This window comes from Lithobates pipiens, unplaced genomic scaffold (genome assembly GCF_037356315.1).
Source record: "Lithobates pipiens isolate NorthernLeopardFrog02 unplaced genomic scaffold, aLitPip1_a1.2 Scaffold_13, whole genome shotgun sequence".
In the NCBI taxonomy this organism is placed as follows: domain Eukaryota; kingdom Metazoa; phylum Chordata; class Amphibia; order Anura; family Ranidae; genus Lithobates; species Lithobates pipiens.
Window position 1 is genome coordinate 461,798,422 of NW_027507718.1, and position 20,263 is coordinate 461,818,684.

General features: G+C 43.8%; 1 protein-coding gene across 1 annotated transcript; it reads left to right on the forward strand.

Moving 5' to 3' along the window:
- The first annotated feature begins 18 nt into the window (after window positions 1-18).
- On the forward strand, window positions 19-19,661 carry TADA2B (transcriptional adaptor 2B). Its single transcript, XM_077477831.1, has 2 exons — window positions 19-288; window positions 18,417-19,661. Exons 1-2 carry the CDS (start codon window positions 19-21, stop codon window positions 19,407-19,409), a joined length of 1,263 nt encoding a protein of 420 aa, XP_077333957.1. The 3' UTR covers window positions 19,410-19,661.
- The last annotated feature ends 602 nt before the right edge of the window (window positions 19,662-20,263 follow it).

Below are 20,263 nucleotides of genomic sequence, written 5' to 3' on the forward strand. Positions count from 1 at the left end.
CAGCTCCAGCGGCCCAAAATGGCGGACCTGGGGAAGAAGTACTGCGTCTACTGCCTGGGCGACGTGACCAATCTGCGCCTCCGCTGCACGGAATGCCAGGACATCGAGCTGTGCACCGAGTGCTTCTCGGCGGGCGCGGAGATCGGCAACCACCGGCGGTGGCACGGCTATCAGCTGGTGGACGGCGGCCGCTTCACGCTATGGGGCCCCGAGGCGGAGGGGGGCTGGACGAGCAGGGAAGAGCAGCTGCTGCTCGATGCCATCGAACAGTTCGGCTTCGGCAATTGGGTGAGCTCGGTGATCGGGGGGTGGGACTGCAATTCCCAGCATGCCTTGCGGTTGGGGGGGAGGGGCGGTCTTGAAATAACTCCTGAGGCTACAAAATCAATTGGAACCCCAAATATCAGATATAGAAGCCGGGGCCCCGGAGAATATAATGTGGATGTTGTGATTTTTTTTTTTTTTTTTTTTTTTATGTGACAAAATATTTGTGCATAAATACATTTATATCAACTTTTAGTGCATAGAAACCCGATAGACCCCGATGTGTGAAGACTATTGGGGGTGTGCACCCCAAACATCCAACGCAGACGGTGTCAGTAGGGCAGCCATTGGTGGCAGATTTTTTTTTTTTATTATTTACAATTCTTTTAGGAACCCCACTGGGGGGTCTTTGGTGAGATATTGGGGGGGGGGGGGGGGGTCTAAACGTCTCCCTGATGTCCTCTGACATTTGTGACAAAGTGTCTGAAGACACATTCCGCGGCCCCTTCATTTGCAGCCTCAGCTGCACTGCACAATGAATGAATGGGAAGCGATCAGTACTGAGCAGCCTCCTGTCCATTCACAAACTGAAGCATAGTAAACAGTTTACTGGGCTTCGGCCATGAATGAACACAGTGAGGGATCTCTATAGGGTTACCACATCATCCCTTTAATCCAGGACACACATAAATTACACAGGTTTTGTGGCTGATTGAGGTGGTAATTAAACTCGCTCGGTGCCTTATCTGCATTAAATCGGCCTCCAAACCCGTGTAATTCATATGTGTTCTGGATTAAAGGGATGATGTGGCAACCCTAGATCTCTACCAATCGCTCGTTCAGAAAATGACCCGGGCATCAGGGGGAATCTACACTGCAGGGGGGTGATTAGGGTGTGCCCAGGGCACACCCCCTGCACACGCCTGTGACAATAGAAACTATTTGTGTAACATATAAAAGATGATGTTGCGTCGAGTAAATAGATACTAAACCTGTGCTGGTTTAAAAGTGAGCGCGCCATGGAATGGCGACAAACTACGGTACCTAAAATTGGTCCATTGGTAACACTTTAAAAGCCTTTACAGGTTGTCAGTGTAGAGTTAATTGTCAAGTACTGCTCTCCAACATTCGCTGCGGTCCCTCACGTGCGGTGTGACTGCTGTTTGCATTTGCGGACGGGGGTTGCTTTTAACCACTTGCCCTCCAAAAGTTTTTATTTCCGTGATCACAACGTTTTTTTGCTGTCTGGCACTGCGCTACTTTAAAGTGAAACTTCAGTCATTTTTGATGCAATATTGAACACAACTCTATACCTTACCAAGAACCTAAAGAGCAACTTCAGTCATTTTTTTTTTCATCTTGCCATCTATTAAATCTTCTGCTTTTGTTGTTTTAACTTTGGATAGTGAAACCCTTTTTTTTTTCCTGCCAGTAAATACCTTATACAGCCTGTTTCTTGTCTGGTCATTGGCCTAGGCTTATGATATGCATCTCTCTCGATCTCTCTCGATCTCTCTCTCTCTCGATCTCTCTCTCTCTCGATCTCTCTCTCTCTCGATCTCTCTCTCTCTCTCTCTCGATCTCTCTCTCTCTCGATCTCTCTCTCTCTCTCGATCTCTCTCTCTCTCTCGATCTCTCTCTCTCTCGATCTCTCTCTCTCTCTCGATCTCTCTCGATCTCTCTCTCTCTCGATCTCTCTCTCTCTCGATCTCTCTCTCTCTCGATCTCTCTCTCTCTCGATCTCTCTCTCTCTCTCTCTCGATCTCTCTCTCTCTCGATCTCTCTCTCTCTCTCGATCTCTCTCTCTCTCTCGATCTCTCTCTCTCTCGATCTCTCTCTCTCTCTCGATCTCTCTCTCTCTCTCGATCTCTCTCTCTCTCTCGATCTCTCTCTCTCTCGATCTCTCTCTCTCTCTCGATCTCTCTCGATCTCGATCTCTCTCGATCTCTCTCTCTCTCGATCTCTCTCTCTCTCGATCTCGATCTCTCTCTCTCTCGATCTCTCGATCTCTCTCTCTCGATCTCTCTCTCTCTCGATCTCTCTCTCTCTCTCGATCTCTCTCTCGATCTCTCTCTCTCTCTCGATCTCTCTCTCTCTCTCGATCTCTCTCTCGATCTCTCTCGATCTCTCGATCTCTCTCTCGATCTCTCGATCTCTCTCTCGATCTCTCTCGATCTCTCTCGATCTCTCTCTCTCTCGACGCGGTGGAGGGAGATTTCTGCAGCAAATTTGGCAAGTACAGAATGACAGTATATATAAAAAGTTGTGGAGGTCAGACTGGCAAAGATGTTTGTGAATAGACTGCAGTTCCTCTTTAACCACTTGCGGGATCACCACCACCCCCACCCACTGTGCATTTACTGCCTCAGGGTGGGCGCTCAGTGCCAAAATACATACCTAGTAGGTGATCTGACACTTCCAGGTCTGGGGTGCGCAAGTGCCACCAGCAGTCCGCTGTGCTTCTGCAGAGCGGGAGCAGCAGACTCAAGACCCAAGACCCGCCAATGCTTCAGTACACAGGCCGAACGACAGTCCATGTAAACGAGGCAGATCGCCGTTCTGTCACTACAGAAGGCATAAATCCTGTGTTCCTGTAAAGCAGAAACGCTGATCCATGCCTTCCTCTAGTCAAAGCACCTCCCCCCACTACACTAAATCACAGGCTAGGCACACAGTTAACCCTTTAATCACCCCTGATGTTAAAGCGGTAGTAAACCCGCAATTTATTTTTATTTTTTTAAACCTGCAAAGCAAAAGGCATAATAAGCTAGTATGCACCGCATACTAGCTCATTATGAAATACTTACCTTAGAACAAGGCCCCGACATCTGGCCCGATACACGCCGAGGGAGCTGACATGCTCCCTCTGCGTTTCTTCCGGTATCGCAGCTCCGGCGCTGTGAGTGGCCGGAGCCGCGATATCGTCACTCCCGCGCATGCGCGCGGGAGATTTCAGTCCGGCTGCACGAGCGCTGCCGGATTTTCACGGAGAGAACCCCCTTGTGCGCATGCGCCGCTGCAGTCAGCGGCGCATACCGAGGGGAATATCTCCTAAACCGTACAGGTTTAGGAGATATTTTTTTTACCTACAGGTAAGCCTTATTATAGGCTTTCCTGTAGGTAAAAGTAAAAAAATTGACCATACAACCACTTTAACCCCTTCCCAGCCAGTGTCATTAGTACAGTGACAATGCATATTTTTTGCACTGGTTCCCAAAAAGTGTCGGTGTCTGATTTGTCTGCCGCATTATCACGGTCCCGCTATAGTCGCTGATCTCCACCATTTCCAGCAAAAAAATTTAATATCCCGTAATTTCAAAATTGTCGCTTTCTTTTTTTTTTTTTTTTATATGGCGCAAAAAATAAAAACCGCAGAGGCGATCAAATAGCACCAAAAGAAAGTTCTAATTGTGGGGGGGGAGAAAAGACAAGCATTTTAATGGGTACAGTGTCACACGACCGCACAATTGTGAGTTAAAGTTATGCAGTGCCGCATTGCAAATAAAAAACGATCTGGTCACAAAAAATCTTCCGGTGGCCAACTGGTTAATTGGCGATTGCTCATTCATGCAACACTAAACCCAAATTATTATTTTTTTATTTTTTTTACACAAATAGAGCTTTCTTTTGGTGGTATTTGATCACCACTGGGTTTTTATGATATACATAGACTGAAAATTGGGGTGGGGAGACTACTGTATATACTCGAGTATAAGCCGAGATTTTCAGCCCCTTTTTTTAGGCTGAAAGTGCCCCCCTCGGCTTATACTCGAGTCACCGCCATCTGTCTACCCAATCAGCGTGTCGTGCAGACAGACGGCGGCCATTCCACTATTCAAAAGCCGCGCCTCCCTGTCTGTGATAGGCGGAACACTCAATTTCCCAGCAGTCAGTGGTCCGCCTATCACGGACATCCGCTCATCCTCATACTACGGACGAGGATGAGAGGATGTCCGTGATAGGCGGAACACTGACTGCTGGGAAATTGAGTGTTCCGCCTATCACAGACGGAGGTGCGGCTTTTGAAAAGTGGAATGGCCGCCGTCTGTCACAGACGAGGAGAAGCGGTGCGGCGATCCTGGCATGGCCGCCGTATGTTTTTACATGCAGATCGCTGCAGAAGGACACAGGCTGCAGAAGGACAAAGAGGCACAGGACACAGGTAGGCTGGACACACAGGGATGGACAGGCATGTCTCACCCTCGGCTTATACACGAGTCAATAAGTTTTCCCATTTTTTTTGTGGTAAATTAGGGGCCTCGGCTTATATTCGGATCGACCTATACTCGAGTATATACGGTAATCTTTTCTACTGTGTTACATAAACATCAAAATCAAATTTCTATATAAATTTTGTCCAAAATTTATTCTGCTACATGTCTTTGGTAAAAAAAAAATCCCAACAAGTACTGTATCTTTGTAGCCTGAAAATCTGGTGCAAATAGTGTATGTGTGTTATACGGCGATACTGCAATTTAGGCTGCATAGGAGGGAACGGGGAGGTGGGCGGGGCGAGCGCCGCCAGATTACATACAGCGAGAATCTCCCGTTTACCTAGCGGCCTCGTAATGGGAAGTCCCGTCTCCTGGACCACCATTGAAAGACTGTTCTGTCTCGCTGTATGTGATCTGACGGCGCTTGTCCCGTCCCTCTCCCTGTTCCCTCCAAGGCAGCAGTAATCTGAGGTGAGGCTGCAGATGGACATTGATCAGGCTGCATTCATGGCAATGGTGAGCCTGCATATGGACATTGATCAGGCTGCAGATGGGCAATGGTGAGGCTGCATTGATGGGCACTGACCATTATTTTGCTTCAAATTTATTTTTTATTTAACATTTAAAAAAAAAAAAAAATTCTGAAACTTCCCTCCTAAAATGAAGGCGCGTGTTATAGGCCTGTGTGTATTATATGCCGATAAATACAGTATGTACTCATTGGTTTGTGTGAAAGTTTTGGCTTCTACAAAGCTATGGTGTACTGTATATAGTGTAATTTATGCAGCCTTAGACATTGTTCTTTAATGGAACGGTGATCAGCGACTTATAGTAGAACTGTGATAGGGTGGTGGACAATCTGGTGATAACAGACACTCTATGTGGGAGGTTAACTGACGTTGCTATGGGACATTAATTCTGTCACACTGTACTAAGGATACTGGCTGGGAAGGGGTTAACATCTAGGGGCAATCAAGGGGTTTACTGTGTGCCTAACAATCTGTAATGTGTGTTAATTTTACTTTCTGATCTGGCTGATTGTTCTCCCTGCTTTGCTGTGTTCAGTCGCAACATGGGTCAGCGGGGGGGGGGGGGGGGGGGGGGAATGCCCTGAACCCGGCAGACAGACTTCGACGTACATGTATGTTGCCTGGCCTGCTCCGTTCACCTTCAGTAAAACTACTGCGGGCGGCTGGCAAGCAGGTAAATTTTTTTAATTTATTTATTTATTTTTTTAATTGATTTCTATCACAGGCAGGGTATAAGCCCCCTTTATTTTTTTTTTATTTTTTTTATAGAGACCTCGGGGGGGGGGGGGGGGGGGGTATATCAGACCCCCGATGTCTCACCTGCCCCCCACAGCAGCTAACCCAAGCACTAGAGCTGCACGATTGATCATCAAGAATCAAAATCGCAATCTTTTTCCCTTCCCGATCTTCAAACCAGCATGTCACAATCTTTCTAACAAGTGCAGAGAGTTCTCACAGCTGGAAAAAAAAAAATCCAGACAACCTGCCAAGTTTTATTACAACAGCAGTATCTTTTCGTTCTTTTATCAAAGGAAAGAACTCCGGTGTGTTGATGAAGGACGTTTTAACCATTTAAAGACCAAACCTTTTCTGAAATTTGTCGCTTACAATTTAAAAATCATTATTTTCTGCTAGAAAATTAACATATATATATATATATATATATATATATATATATAATATTATAATTTTTTTTTATCAGAGACCCTAGAAAATAAAACGGTGGTTGTTGCAATATTTTATGGCACACCGTATTTGCAGAGTAGTTTTTCAAACGCAATTTCTTTTGAAAAAATACACTTTAATAAAACCAAACAGTAAAGTTAGCCCCTTTTTTTTTTTTTTTTTTTTTTTGTATAATGTGAAAGATGTTACACCGTGAGAATCATGATCTTTATTCTAAGCAAGAAAATTGCGATTCTCATTTTAGCCACAATCGTGCAGCTCTACCAAGCACAGATTGTATTTGATCAGCCGTGTCCCTGGCTGTTTTTACCTGAAAAAAAAAAAAGTGCATTTATTATTTTATGTCCAAAGGTGAACCTGTCCTTTACGAATGAATGACACCAATGTGCAAAAAACATGTCTTCATGTATTGTGGTAGCTACCGCACATGCTAACAAATGTGTTACCACAACACAACAGTGTGAAACAAGCCCTGAGGCTCAGTAACACTTTAGCGCTTTGGTGCATTGCGGTAACTCTCATTGTACTAGAGCAGTGATGGCGACCCCTTGGCACCCCAGATGTTTTGGAACTACATTTCCCACTCTGCAGAGTGCAGGAGCATCATGAGAAATGTAGTTTCAAAACATCAGGGGTGCCAAGGTTCACCATCGCTGCTCTAGAGTATATTTAAACCCAAGAACAAAAATGACGTTTCCCGCTTACCATTCCTCAGATGTGGTGGCAGCGGCATTCATTTTCTTTTTTTTTTTTTTTTTAAACTTTTTTCCTTTTATTTTTACTCAGTAATCCTGCCATTAACACATTTCCTGGGCTTAGGTGACAACCGTACTGAGCAGTATTGTCACCACAAGACAGGACATGTGTTAGGACTACATAACACCTTTTCTATTACAGGGAAGGAAATGTTTTGTAGTTCAGAGATAATGGGGTTCAATGGTAACAGATAAGTGTGATTACTGTGTACTGATTACTAGGGGTGCAACGGATCAAAAAACTCACGGATCGGATCGTTCCTCAGATCAGAGTCACGAATCGGATTGTTTTTCGGATCAGCAAATAATAATTTAATTTTACAAAAACCTGTGAAAATTCCACCATCATACAGTCCCCACTGTAATATCCACAATCTCCCCCACTGTAATATTGGCTGAGTATGACTGGGCACGGCTGAGTATTGGCAGGCAGGGTATGGCTGGGGTATTAGCAGGCAGGGTATCGCTGGGGTACTGCAGAGTATTGCTGGGTACTGCAGGGTATGGAGGGATGGCTGCTTCCATGTCAGGATCTCTCCCCTCCACTGTACAGGTTAGTACAGAGAGGGGAGAGAGGAACCGGCGTCATGACATGATGCCGGTTTGTTTACAAGTGATTGCCTCGTCGGAACGATCAGTGTAAACAGCCTGGGTGTAGAAAGATGCCCGCCGCTTCTGAGCTAGGCCGAAGCCGCAGCCTTTCCTAAGACCGAGACCGCGGAGCACTCCGCGGATCGCGGCATGTGTCGATCTGAGCGGGGTGACCCGTTCAGATCACGGACCGGTGACGATCCGTTGCACCCCTACTGATTACTGTATGTGTATATAATAGTGGGTATAGAAAATAATCGCCCCCCTTTAAAATAATCAGTTTGTTGCGTTGCAGCCTGTAATGAAGATAGACATCGTTTTTAGCTGTATTTACTCCTTAAAACATCCAGGGGAAAGATAGAATAGCAACATGTCATAAAAAAAAACACTCACTGAGTTGGAAAAAGGATCACCCCCTTGTGTCAGTATTTTGTTGAACTCTGCTGACTTTGAACATCTAGACTTTGCAATATTTGTCCACTCTTCTTTGCAGAACTGCTCAAGTTCAGAAAGATTTGATGGTGACCTTTGCGGACTGCAGTCTTCAAGTCTTTCCACAGATTTTCAATGTGGTTTAAGTCCGTGCTCTGACTAGGCCATGCAAGGACTTTCACCCTTTTCTCCTTCAACCAATGTGTGGTCAGTTTTGCTGTGTGATTTGGGTCATTGTCACGTTGGAAGGTAAACCTTCTTCCCATTGACAACTTTCTGGCAGAGGACAGCAGATTTTCATTGGTTGCCTGACCGGTTTCCTCTTGGCTCTTTCATCCAGTTTGGAGCGATGTCCTGCTCCAGGGAGGGTCTGTGTTGTACCAAATGCCTTCCACTTCTTAATAATAGACTTCATTGTGCTTCTAGGCATTGATGAAGCCTTTGCATTTAAAAAAAATAAAATAAATTTGTATCCATCTCCTGACTTGTGCCTATACACATCTTTATCCCAGAGATTTGCCTTGCCACCCATAGTTGATTGTTTACTTCAGTTGCACTATCAGGGACTGAAATGCTTCAGGAAAGCTTTTTTCATGATGAGCTTGAAATGACCACAGCTGATTTTGGCTGAAAGTCAAATGGCTTTTTGTACCATTTGAGAAGGTGTTTAGCTACACCTGATTGAGTTTAAGTCATTTTTAGGAGGGGATGATCCTTTTTCCAGCTAATGCTGGCCATACATTATACAAAAAATTGGCAGAACCTATTTTCGAAAAAAGAACATTGTGCCACCATGTAATGACCGATAAATCATTCAGTGGACATTAATTCATTTTCTGTAAAATTTTTGCATATACCTAGTGCTAACAGTTCATACGGGAAACACATTAACCTTTGACTTCATCGTTTATTCATCATTGTTTTTTTTCGGTTCAAAAACCTCCCAACGATGATCTATGTTGTGCCCATTAACTGGTATAGTGTATGGCCAGCATTAGTGAGTGTTCTATGATGCACTGAGTAAAAACCGCTTGATAAAACAAAAACTGTATCTGTCTCAGGGTGGATTTCCTTTAAATCAAGTCGGTTTAAGTCACTAGTAAAAAGGCTTGATTTAAATCATAATTTTTAAAGAGCAACTGTTGTAGTAGTCAAGGTGAGAGATAACGAGGGAGTGAATAAGGAGCTTGGTGGTTTCATTAGTTGAAAAAGGGTGAATTTTCAAAAACCTTCAAAACGCCCCAGTGTGAAAGGGGTCTATGTTACGGAGGTGAGGTCTTCAAGATTTTGACAACGATTGGACATGGGGCTGAACGGACAGGCCATAGTCCAGGATTACACCTAGTACCCTATTGTGAGGGGATGGAGTGATAGTTGTAGTATTTAATTTTTATGAAAAAGTCATGGAAGCGGGCCAAGAGCGAGGGGAATACTACTAGTTAGTAATGTGAGAGGAGGCTGAAGGAGCGAGGTGAGGAGCGGAGAGAGATTTGGGTGTCATCAGCATAGAGGTATTGGAAGCTGTGGGAGGGTTTCAAGTGACCCATGGAGGAGGTGTAGATAGAGAAGGGGTCCATGAACAGAGCCTTGGGGGACCCCCACAGAAAGAGGAAGTGGAGAAGAGACAGTTGTAGGTGACACTGAAGGAGAGCTGTGACATTTAGGAAGAGAATCAGGAAAGAGTCCAACCTTGGAGGCCAAAGGAATAAAGTTTGTGGAGAAGGATCGCGTAGTCAACAGTGTCAATGGCAGCAGAGGTCTAGTAGTAACATAATTGAGTAGTGGCTGTTGGTTTTAGCCGTTAGTAAAATGTTAGTGAATTTTACTAGGGCAGTTTCTGTGAGAAAAAGCCAGACTGTAAGGAGTCAAGGTTGCTTTCAGTGAGGTCGGAGTTCAGCATCGCTCTGATGCAGCCATAAAAACGCTGACGCAGTGCAGCTTGTGTTGGATCTGTGTTGTCTCGGCACGTTGGGGGTGAATTTTGCCACAATGGGCATACATATGAGATTTCACATATGGTAAATGTTCTGAGTTGGTGATTGCTCTTGGCATTAGAGCAAAAGACAACCAGGCAACTAGCATCTTCAGAACGACCTTGTCCTTGAATTACACAAAGTTACACTTTTAAACAGTGAAAGGTAGAAGTTGATTGGTTGCCATACAACTGCTCCAGTGTTGGCATATTCCCTTGTGTGTGACCAGCACAACACCATAGACGGAAGATGATTCTTTCTAATCCTGAAACCTGTGAAAGATCTCTTTTGTAACAGTAGTTTTGTCGAGCGAAAAGATTATTCTTTGGTATTTTGCAAAATACACACCTGGCTGTGCCTAGTAATGTCAGAGTGCTTCCTGTTGCAGGAAATGTGTGTACACATTATGGACAACTTTTCCATTATCATCAACTGTAAAAATGAACATGGCCAAAATATTCCAACTGATTCAAGCTGATTTTATTTCAAGTCACTTTAAAATCTTTTTTTTTTTTTTAAAAAACCTTTCATATATTAATGCATCCAACAAAGCTCAACTCAAAACCGCTCGTTCCTTCAAAACACTGACTTATGTCTGGATAAAAATAAAAGTAAAGGAAAAGTAAAAACGGCTCCTTTTTTTTTTTTTTTTTTTTTTTTTTTTTTTTTTCTTGTGCAAAAATAGAAATGAAAGACATGCCATACACGATTCTGGCTAAAATGAGAATCGCAATTTTTTTTGGTTAGAAGATGGATCACGATTCTCGTGGCGTAACATCATCTTTCACATAAAAAAAAAAATTGGGCTAACTTTACTGTTTTTTTTTTTTTTTGTGTTTCACTAAAGTGTATTTTTTCCCAAAAAATTGTGTTTGAAAGACCGCTGGGCAAATACAGTGTGACATAAAATATTGCAACAATTTACATTTTATTCCCTAGGGTCTCTGATAAAATATCTGTTTGGGAGTTCCAAGTAATTTTTTCTATCAAAAAAATATTGATTTTAACTTAAACAAGTGTCCGAATTTTTTTTAGACAAAGTGGTTAAACTTCCTGCATTTACACATTGTTTTAAAAACTTGGCAGACTGCCTGTATTTTTTCACACAGTTTATCTCTTTGATCTAAGAAGGAAGAGTTTGTTACAATGTTTCATGTTGAAAACTTGTCAGACTGCCCGGATGTTTTCTTTTACCACAGAAAACGTGGTAAGATGTGTGGTCCTAAACCTACACGGTTTAGGAGATATTTGAAAAAAGACAGGCCCCGTAGACAGCGGCATGCAGGTGCACTGAGCATGCCACTGCTAATGGCGATATGCCGTTAGTGGAGGCTCGCATGCGCGGGATGTCATTGTGGCTCCGGCCAATCACATCGCCGGAGCCACTATACCCGGAAAGAAGATGGGCACTCCGTGGAATAGGGGACAGCGGTGACATCGCTGGCTCCTGTGTCAGGTAAGTGACACATAATGGACTACTATGCGATGCACAGTAGTCCATTATGCTTTACCTTTGAAGGGAAACAAAGAGGAAGTAAACCCATCAGGGATTACTTCCTCTTTAATTTTTTTTTTTTTTTTTTAATGGGTCATTGTTCAAAGAGCTACACCAGCCCTGGATGTCTGCTGATACCTGAAGATATGGGGATCATCCAATTTTGATGCATCGCTTTTAGAGGAAGTTCTCCCCTTTTTTGAATAGATTTGCAGAATTTAGAGCTGTAGGTCAGTAGAAGACGGCTGATACAGGTTAATAATGTCAGTTTATTGGAACGTTATCCTGTTTGATTTTGATTAGATGGCTTAAGAGCATTGTTTTTTTATTTCTTTTGAAGGAGCCAACAGTTTTAAAACCGCTCTCATCCCTGGGCTGACTTGAGGTGTTGACCTTTTTGTCATGAATGGACTTCTCTATTCAGATGAAGCCATTCATAAGACAAAGACCTAGCTGGCTGGAGGTCGTCTAGTAATTGGTGAAAGCTTGAGGAGAAAACGTGGCGCTTGCTGAGAAAGTTAATCGCAGCACAGTATTGACAGCTGGCTAGTAGTAAAATGCGTGACTGATGCCTTCTTTCTACAGATTAGGGGGGTTTTAAATGGCCCATCTGTCTACCTGCCATTTGACCCAGAGGTGACAGCACAGATATAGAGCCGTGGTTCTTTCTTTATTGGTAATGCTCTGCATGTCATCATTTTTTTTTTTTTTTTTTTTTAAGAAGAAATTTTTGATATATGGGTGAAATGATCAGAGTATTGTTAACCACTACAATACAGGGCACTTTCGCCCCCTTCCTTCCCAGCCCAATTTTCAGCTTTCATCGCTCTAGCGCTTTCAGTGACAATTGCGCGGTCGTGCTACACTGTACCCAAATGAAATTTTTATCATTTTGTTCGCACAAATAGAGCTTTATTTTGGTGTTATTTATTCACGACTCCGTTTTTTTTGGCGATATAAGCGCAAAAAAAGCGGAAATTTGGAAAAAAAACAATATTTTCTTTTTTCTATTTGAAAAGAAATCCAATAAAATCAAATTTTGTCATAAATTTAAGCCAAAATGTATTCTGCTACATGTTTTTGGTAAAAAAAATTCCGTTAAGTGTATAATAATTGGTTTGTGTGATCACGGACATATGTACGCAAATGATCATGTACATATGTGTGCAGGTGATCACGTACATATGTGTGCAGATAATCATTGGGACATGTGATTTTAGTGGGACATATGTGGGGGACATGTTTTTATTATTAGGGACATGTGTTTTTATTATTTGGGGACATGTATGTTTTGGGGACATTGTTTTTATACTGTGTGGTGTGTTTACTGTCTGGTGATTTGTGTGTACACTAGACTGGTGATCAGTGAGTAAAAAGCTGTAAAAAACAGCTCATACTCACTGATCATCAGCCGGCTGCAGCGATCTGCTCTCCTCTCCTCAGCGATGACTTCTGTGTGAGGAGAGGAGGAGCCGATTGCCTAGCAACCGGCTGTTTGTTTACATCACATGACGGCCGTGATTGGACACGGCCGTCATGTGATCAGGAGGGCCAATCACAGAGCCCTCCTGCCGATCTGAGATGCGCCGTGTCCGGGTGACACGGGCGCATCGGGATCGCGCCGCTGCGCGGGCACGCGCGATCCCGCTCCTTCTGAAGGACGTTCCTGAACGGCCTATCAGAAGTAGATGGCTCCCACCCGGCCTATATGTGCATTGGCCGGGTGGGAAGTGGTTAAATAGGAACTGCAGTCTTCTTACATAATTTGTAATAAAAACATCTTTGCCATTCTGAAGCTTCCCTCCAACCATTTTGCATATTATTTTATATATAATGTGATTCTGTACTTGCCAAATATGCTGCAGAAATCTCCCTCCAGTGAGCCTGGTTGCAACCATTTTAAGTGTAGGCACAGCAGAAAAAGAGGAGGTTGGGTGGGACTTTACATGTATCCATGTAGGGTTTTTTTTTTTAACAAGCATTTCCCCGTTCTACCTGTAATTGGGAGCGGTGATCAGTGTCATGTCACACATAGCCCCCCCCCCCCCTCCATAGTTAGAATCCCTCCCTAGGACACACTTAACCCCTACAGCGCCACCTAGTGGCTAACCCCTTCACTACCAGTCACATTTACAAAGTAATCAATGCATTTTTAATCCCACTGATCGCTGTGAATGGCCCCAAAATAGTGTCCAGTCTGTCCGCCATAATGTCGCAGTTGGGTTAAAAATTGCTGTTCGCCGCCATTACTAGTAAAAAGAAAAAAAATTTTTTAAAAAAATCCATAAAACTATCCCCTATTTTGTAGACACTATAACTTTTGTGCAAACCAATCAATAAATGCTTATTGCAATTTTTGTACCAAATATATGTAGAAGAATACGTATCGGCCTAAACCAAGGAGAAAAAACATTTTTTTTATATATTTTTTTTGAGGATATTTATTATAGCAAAAAGTAAAAAATGCGTTTTTTTTTTTTTTATTGTCGCTATTTTTTGTTTTATAGCGCAAAAAAAATAAAGACCACAGAGGTGATCAAATACCAGAAAGCTCTATTTGTGGGGAAAAAAGGACGTTGATTTTGTTTGGGAGCCACGTCGCACGACCGTGCAATTGTCAGTTAAATCTACGCAGTGACAAATCCTAAAAAACCCCCTGGTCTTTTGCCAGCCAAATGGTCCGGGGCTTAAGTGGTTAAGAAATGCACAAAACATAGTGGGTTTTTTTTTTTTGTTTAAGACTAATTTTATTTAACATATACATGAAATGGATTAAAACCTTGGACGACAAACAACTTTAACCACTAGAGATCCGCACTATAGCCAAATTACGGCTACAGCACGGACCTCCTTTGCCGGGACTATGTCTATTGACGTCGTCCCGTGCACGAGCGGCCTGCGTGCCCCCTAAGTCTATCCCGACCCCTTACCACGTGATCAGCTGTCAGCCAATGACAGCTGATCATGTGATACCACGGAGCCAGCAATCGCCTATTTTTCCTCCTCGCGAGGAGAAAAAAAAGAGCCGATCACTGGCGGCCGTGATCAGGACATCAGTCCCGATCACGGCCAGCTTACCAGTGCCCACCTGCCCCCTGCCAGTGCCACCTCAGGAATAAATAAGTGCCACCCATTAGTGCCCACAGTGCCACCCATTAGTGCCCACAATCTGCCTCAACGGTGCTGCACCCCAGTGCCACATATCCGTGCCCATCAGTGTCACCTTCCAGTGCCACCTATCAGAGCCACCTATCAGTGCCACCTATGAGTGCCCATCAGTCCCATCTATCAGTGCCCCTTAGTGCCGCCTTATCTGTGCCCATCAGTACTGCCTTATCTGTGCCTATTAGTGCCGCCTTAACTATGCCTATCAGTGCCCACCAGTGCAGCCTATCAGTGCCGCCTCATCAGCGCACTTCAATGAAGGAGAAAAATGACCTGTTTGCAAAATTTTATAACAAACTATTAGGCCCCTTTCACACTGATGTCCCGTTCAGGCCCGCCTGTCAGTTTTTCAGGCGGACCTGAACGGGTGCTCCATAGAGCTCTATGGAGCGTCGGATGTCAGCGGTGACAAGTCCGCTGACATCCGACCCGCTCCGATCCGAAAAAGTGTAACGGAGGAAAAAGCTATTTTTCCATCCGTCTTCGGATCGGGTGACGACGGGCACTGCGGTCCGTCGTCATCCGATCTCCCATAGGGGAGAGCGGCGCTGTGACAGGTCCATCCCTGCGCAGTGTGCAGAGACGGAGCTGTCATCTCCCTGCTCAGCGGGGATCGGCGGAGTGATCCCCGCTGAGCAAACGGATATCCACGGGGCGGATCAGCACTGATCCGCCCCGTGTGAAAGGACCCTTAAACATGATTTTTTATTTTGCATCTTTTTTTGTTTGTTTAGCAAAAAATAAAACTCCGAGCTGTAATTAAATACCAACAAAAGAAAGATCTATTTGTGGGAAAAAAAATGATAAAAATTAAATTTGGGTACAGTGTTGTATGCCCGCGCAATTGTCATTCAAAGTGCATCAGCGCTGAAAGCTGAAAATTGGTCTGGGCAGGAGGGGAGTTTAAGTGCCCAGTAAGCAAGTGGTTAAAAACATAGTTACAGTTACAGTAGGACTTATCCAGAGTGTTTTTATCCTGGTTGGGGGATCCGAGAAGTTGGCCGACTTCTCGGATCCCCCAGCCAGGATAACACTCTGGATAAGTCCTACTGTAACTATGTTTTTAAAGTTGTTTGTCGTTCAAGGTTTTAATCTATTTCATGTATATATGTTAAATAAGATTATGTATACTCCTCTTTTTTTTAAACTTTGATTTGTGCATTTCTTAAAAAAAAATCTACATGAGGCATGTAAAGTCCCACCCAACCTTCCTCATTTTTTCTGTACATGTATTTTGCAGGATGGTATACATGTAGGCTTCAGTCATCCCACATTCACCCGCTGCACCCTTTGACTACTTTAACTGTAGGCAGCTGAATCTGCTGCCTGTTCACTTCCTGGATTTACACAGAGGGACACGTTCAGCTCTCATTGGCCCTCTTGTGACTCATCCCTCCCTTCCTGGTAAACTCTCAGTAGAGTGAATGAGTGAGAGTTGTGCATGATGTCATAAGCCTAGGCTAATGACCAGACTAGAAACAGGAAGAGGGCTGTATAAGGTATTTACTGGCAGAAAAATGTTTTACTAACCAAAGTTAAAACAACAAGGGCAGAAGATTTATTAGATGGAAAGATGAACAAAATGACATTCTGATTTTAAAGCGGAGGTCCACCCTAAAGTGGACCTTCCACTCATTGGAACCCTCCCCCCTCCGGCGCCACAATTGGCACCTTTCAGGGGGGAAGGGGGTGCAGGTACCTGTACAGTACAGGTATCTGCACCCACTTCCGGCGTAGATTCTGCAGAAGGTACGCCCCTTTCCACAGAATCTACGCCCCTTTCCGAAAGTCCCCCGCTGCCTGCTGGGAAACACACGGATCCCAGAGACAGCGGGGACCATCCTTATTGCGTAGAGCGACTCGCGCATGCGCAGTAGGGAACCGGGAAATGAAGCTGAAAGGCTCCACTTCCTGATTCCCATACCCAAGATGGCGGCGGCAGCACCCGAGAGACGATCGAGAGATCGGCTTTTGGTGCCGACATCGCAGGCGCGCTGGGCGGGTAAGTGTCACTATTTTAAAAGTCAGCAGCTGCGGTATTTGTAGCTGCTGGCTTTAAAAAAAAATAAAAAAAAAATGGCGGACTCCCGCTTTAAGTTCTTGGTCAGGTATAGGGTTGTGTTCAATATTACATCAACCCAATGTCCCCTTTTTGGGTGTTTCTTTACCTTTATCAGCATGAACATGGACATTTTTTCAGCATGAAAATGGAATGGATAAGTTCACCTTCGGAACATGTTACCTGTTCCGCCCATTTTTGTTCCTGCTCCTGCAGCCATGACACCGGGACGGGATCTTCTCCCCACACCCTTCTTTGGGTTTTACAAGAATACACTTAATATGTGAATGGGCATTATTTTGCAACACGTAGGATAGGTGTGAATGGGAAATTAAAGCGGAACGTCGCCCAAAAGGAGACATTACGCTCTTCCTCTTCACCCAACCCCCCTCCTCCTTTATATTTTTGTGTGTGTGTATATATTTTTCTTTTGGGAAGGGGGCTTTATGGTACAATTCACAAATCCCAGAAGACTGCAGGACCAAACAAAGTGCAGCATGCACAGTTGGAAGCTGGCTGTAAAGCCTCAAGGCTTTACTGCTGGTTTACATCAGTGAAGATTAGAGGTTGACCGATAATGGGTTTTTCTCTGGCCGATGCCGATATTTAGAAATCACGGCGGCCGATATATGATGGCACATTTTTTTTTTTTTTTTTCCCTTCATCTCATAAAATCTAAGTTAGACACCTTTCACACTGGGGCGTTTTTCAGGCGCTTTTGGGATAAAAATAGTGTCTGTAAATTGCCTTCAAAATGGCTCCCCTGCAGTCTGTGTGAAAGCTCGAGTGCTTTCACAATGAGGTGATGCGCTGGCAGGACGTTAGAAAAAAAAAAAAAAAAAGTCCTGCAAGCAGCATCTTTGGAGTGGTGTACACCGCTCCTGCCCATTGAAATTAATGGGCACCTCTACTGAAGGGCCTGTAATGCGATTTGGCAGCGGCGCTTCACAGGCGCATTTAACCCCTTCCTCGGCCACTAGCTGTGTTATAAGTGCCCCGCTAGCAGCCGAAAAGCGCCACTAAAATGACGGTAAAGCGGCGCTAAAACTAGCAGCATTTTACAGAAAAGATTAAGACTTTAGATGGTTAAACTGAGAACTCCACAGGAGTTCAGTCCATTGAAGAAGAAACATTGTATCTCTTTGATCTCTTCTTGGCAGACTGCCCAGAGAGGAGGAAAGTCTCCACTGATTAAGTTCAGGCAACTTGCATTGACTTCTATTACAGACGTCTTTTGCAAGTCGCGCTGAAGATATAATCAGCCTTTTATCAGTACATGTCGATTAATGAAAAAAACTGCAAATATCGTTCGACCTCTAGTGAAGATACTTGCACATGAAGCCAATTAAAGAATTGGCTCGGGTGAGGACATTGCTGGATCCAGAGGCAGGTAAGTGTCCTAATATTAAACATAAGCAGCTACCGTGTTTGGAGCTCCTCTTTTAAAGAATAATTTTAGACCTGACCGGTACTGTTTTTAAAGCAAACCTGTAGAGAGACCCAAGTTATAAAAATGTCACTTTGTTAATAGCACCAGCGAAGGAATCTCCACCTCCATGCAGAGGTTGCACCATCTAGATCTTTAGTCTGCAGGAGCAGTCAAAACTTGCAGATAGTGCCGGGCTTTCTTCTTAGCCCAGCATGCACAGCTTACACTGTTTTGAAACCGAAATTTAGAAAAAAAACTTTTAATATATGTTTCCAAAAAATAAAAATTGTAAGTAATATTTGATTTTATTCTGTTTCTTCTCAGGAGGATATGGCTGCACATGTGGGTGCCAACCGGACCCCCCAGGAAGTGATGGAACACTATGTCAGCATGTATATACATGGAAACCTTGGGAAAGCATGCATTCCAGACAGCATTCCCAACAGAGTAACTGATCACACCTGTCCCACTGGGGGCCCACTGTCTCCCAGTCTGACAACACCACTGCCTCCTTTAGACATCACCGTCCAAGAACAGCAGCAGCTGGGGTACATGCCTCTCCGTGATGACTACGAAATTGAGTATGACCAGGATGCTGAAACTCTTATCAGCGGCCTGTCTGTGAACTACGATGACGATGATGTGGAGGTAGAACTTAAAGAATGCTGTGTAGATATGTATGTGCGGAAATTAAAGGAGAGGCAGCGGAGGAAGAGCATAGCTCGGGAATATAACTTGGTGCCAGGCTTTTTGGGAAAAGATAAAAAGGACAAAGACAAGCCAGTGAAAAGAAAAATTTCTAAAGAGGAAAAGGAACTGCGGTCAAAACTGCGGCCGCTCTATCAGTTCATGTCCAACAAGGAGGTAGAGGACTTCTTTGAAAACATGCATAAGGAGCGAATGTTGAGGGCTAAGCTTAGAGAACTGCAAAGGTACCGACGTAATGGCATCACCAAGATGGAGGAGTCTGCCGAGTATGAAGCGGCTCGTCACAAGCGGGAAAAGAGGAAGGAAAATAAAAACACTGCAAGCTCCAAGAGGGGCCGTGAAGACGGGAAAGATGGAGAGTTTGCTGCTATTGAAAACCTCCCTGGCTTCGAGCTTCTATCGGACAGAGAGAAAGTGCTTTGTAGCTCTCTAAACTTAAGTCCTACTCGTTACCTGACTGTCAAAACAATTATCATTAAGGACCATCTGCAAAAAAGACAGGGAATTCCCTCAAAGAGTCGCCTGCCTAGTTACTTAGATAAAGTCTTAAAGAAAAGGATTTTAAATTTCCTTACAGAAAGTGGCTGGATATCTCGAGATGCCTCTTGACATTCTTTTTTAATAATTATGGACGCCTATGTAATGTAAATAAGACTTCATACTCTATTGAGTGAACTTGTATTATATGTGCAGTTTTTTTTATTACTATTGTTATTATCGATAATATGAAGATCTTGTTTTCCTGCAGTGCTTTGAAGGCGTTTTTTCTCTGAGAGGGGGATAAAAAAACCTGGTGTGTTGCGTTCAACAAGGTTTTAAATTGTATGACGTGAAATATACGTTCTGATACTTTGGACAATGTTTCTGGTGTGTGCTGTGTGAAGGAATAGGAAAATAAGGGTGTTGGCTTTAGCAGTCAATTGCATTCCAGGTTGATCAATAGCTCACATTTTCATGAGATGAGCAGAGGTCTGGTTGGTTGATGAGTCTCTTCCAGTCCTCTCTTCTTACACTTAATGAAAAAGCCCAGCTTAGTGATCAGACTAGGTAGAGTTGGGTGAAAGACAATTGTGACCAATAAGTGTTCACCGGTTATGGGGAAAAAAAGCTGGCCACACGCGTGATTGTACAATCTGATAGTTAAGTTAGGCCATTGGACTACTTAGCTGTTGCCAATTCATAATGTGGACCTGAACTCTAAAAGTAATATGCTATCCTAATAGGGAATGTCTAGAAATGTTGTGCTTAAGTGGTATCCTGAAAAATTGACTTTTTACATGTCCTGTGCCTTTATAGTGGTATACCTAAAGTGTGAATTTATCTAAGGCACTGCTGTTCTCGCGTGATTTCATCTAAGAATTGGTGATATCAATAGTGTGCTGCTCTCTTTGCTGGAGAGGAAACTATACCTGAACACCTGTAGTGCGAGGATCTCCTTGCTGCATTTTGTGCTTTCTGCACCT

What these genes read in the sequence shown, in the direction of transcription:
- TADA2B (XM_077477831.1), top strand. Translation starts at nt 19, where the DNA reads ATGGCGGACCTGGGGAAGAAGTACTGCGTCTACTGCCTGGGCGACGTG. An exon ending in AGTTCGGCTTCGGCAATTGG is followed by an intron (nt 289 to 18,416) that starts GTGAGCTCGGTG and finishes GTTTCTTCTCAG; the next exon opens with GAGGATATGGCTGCACATGT.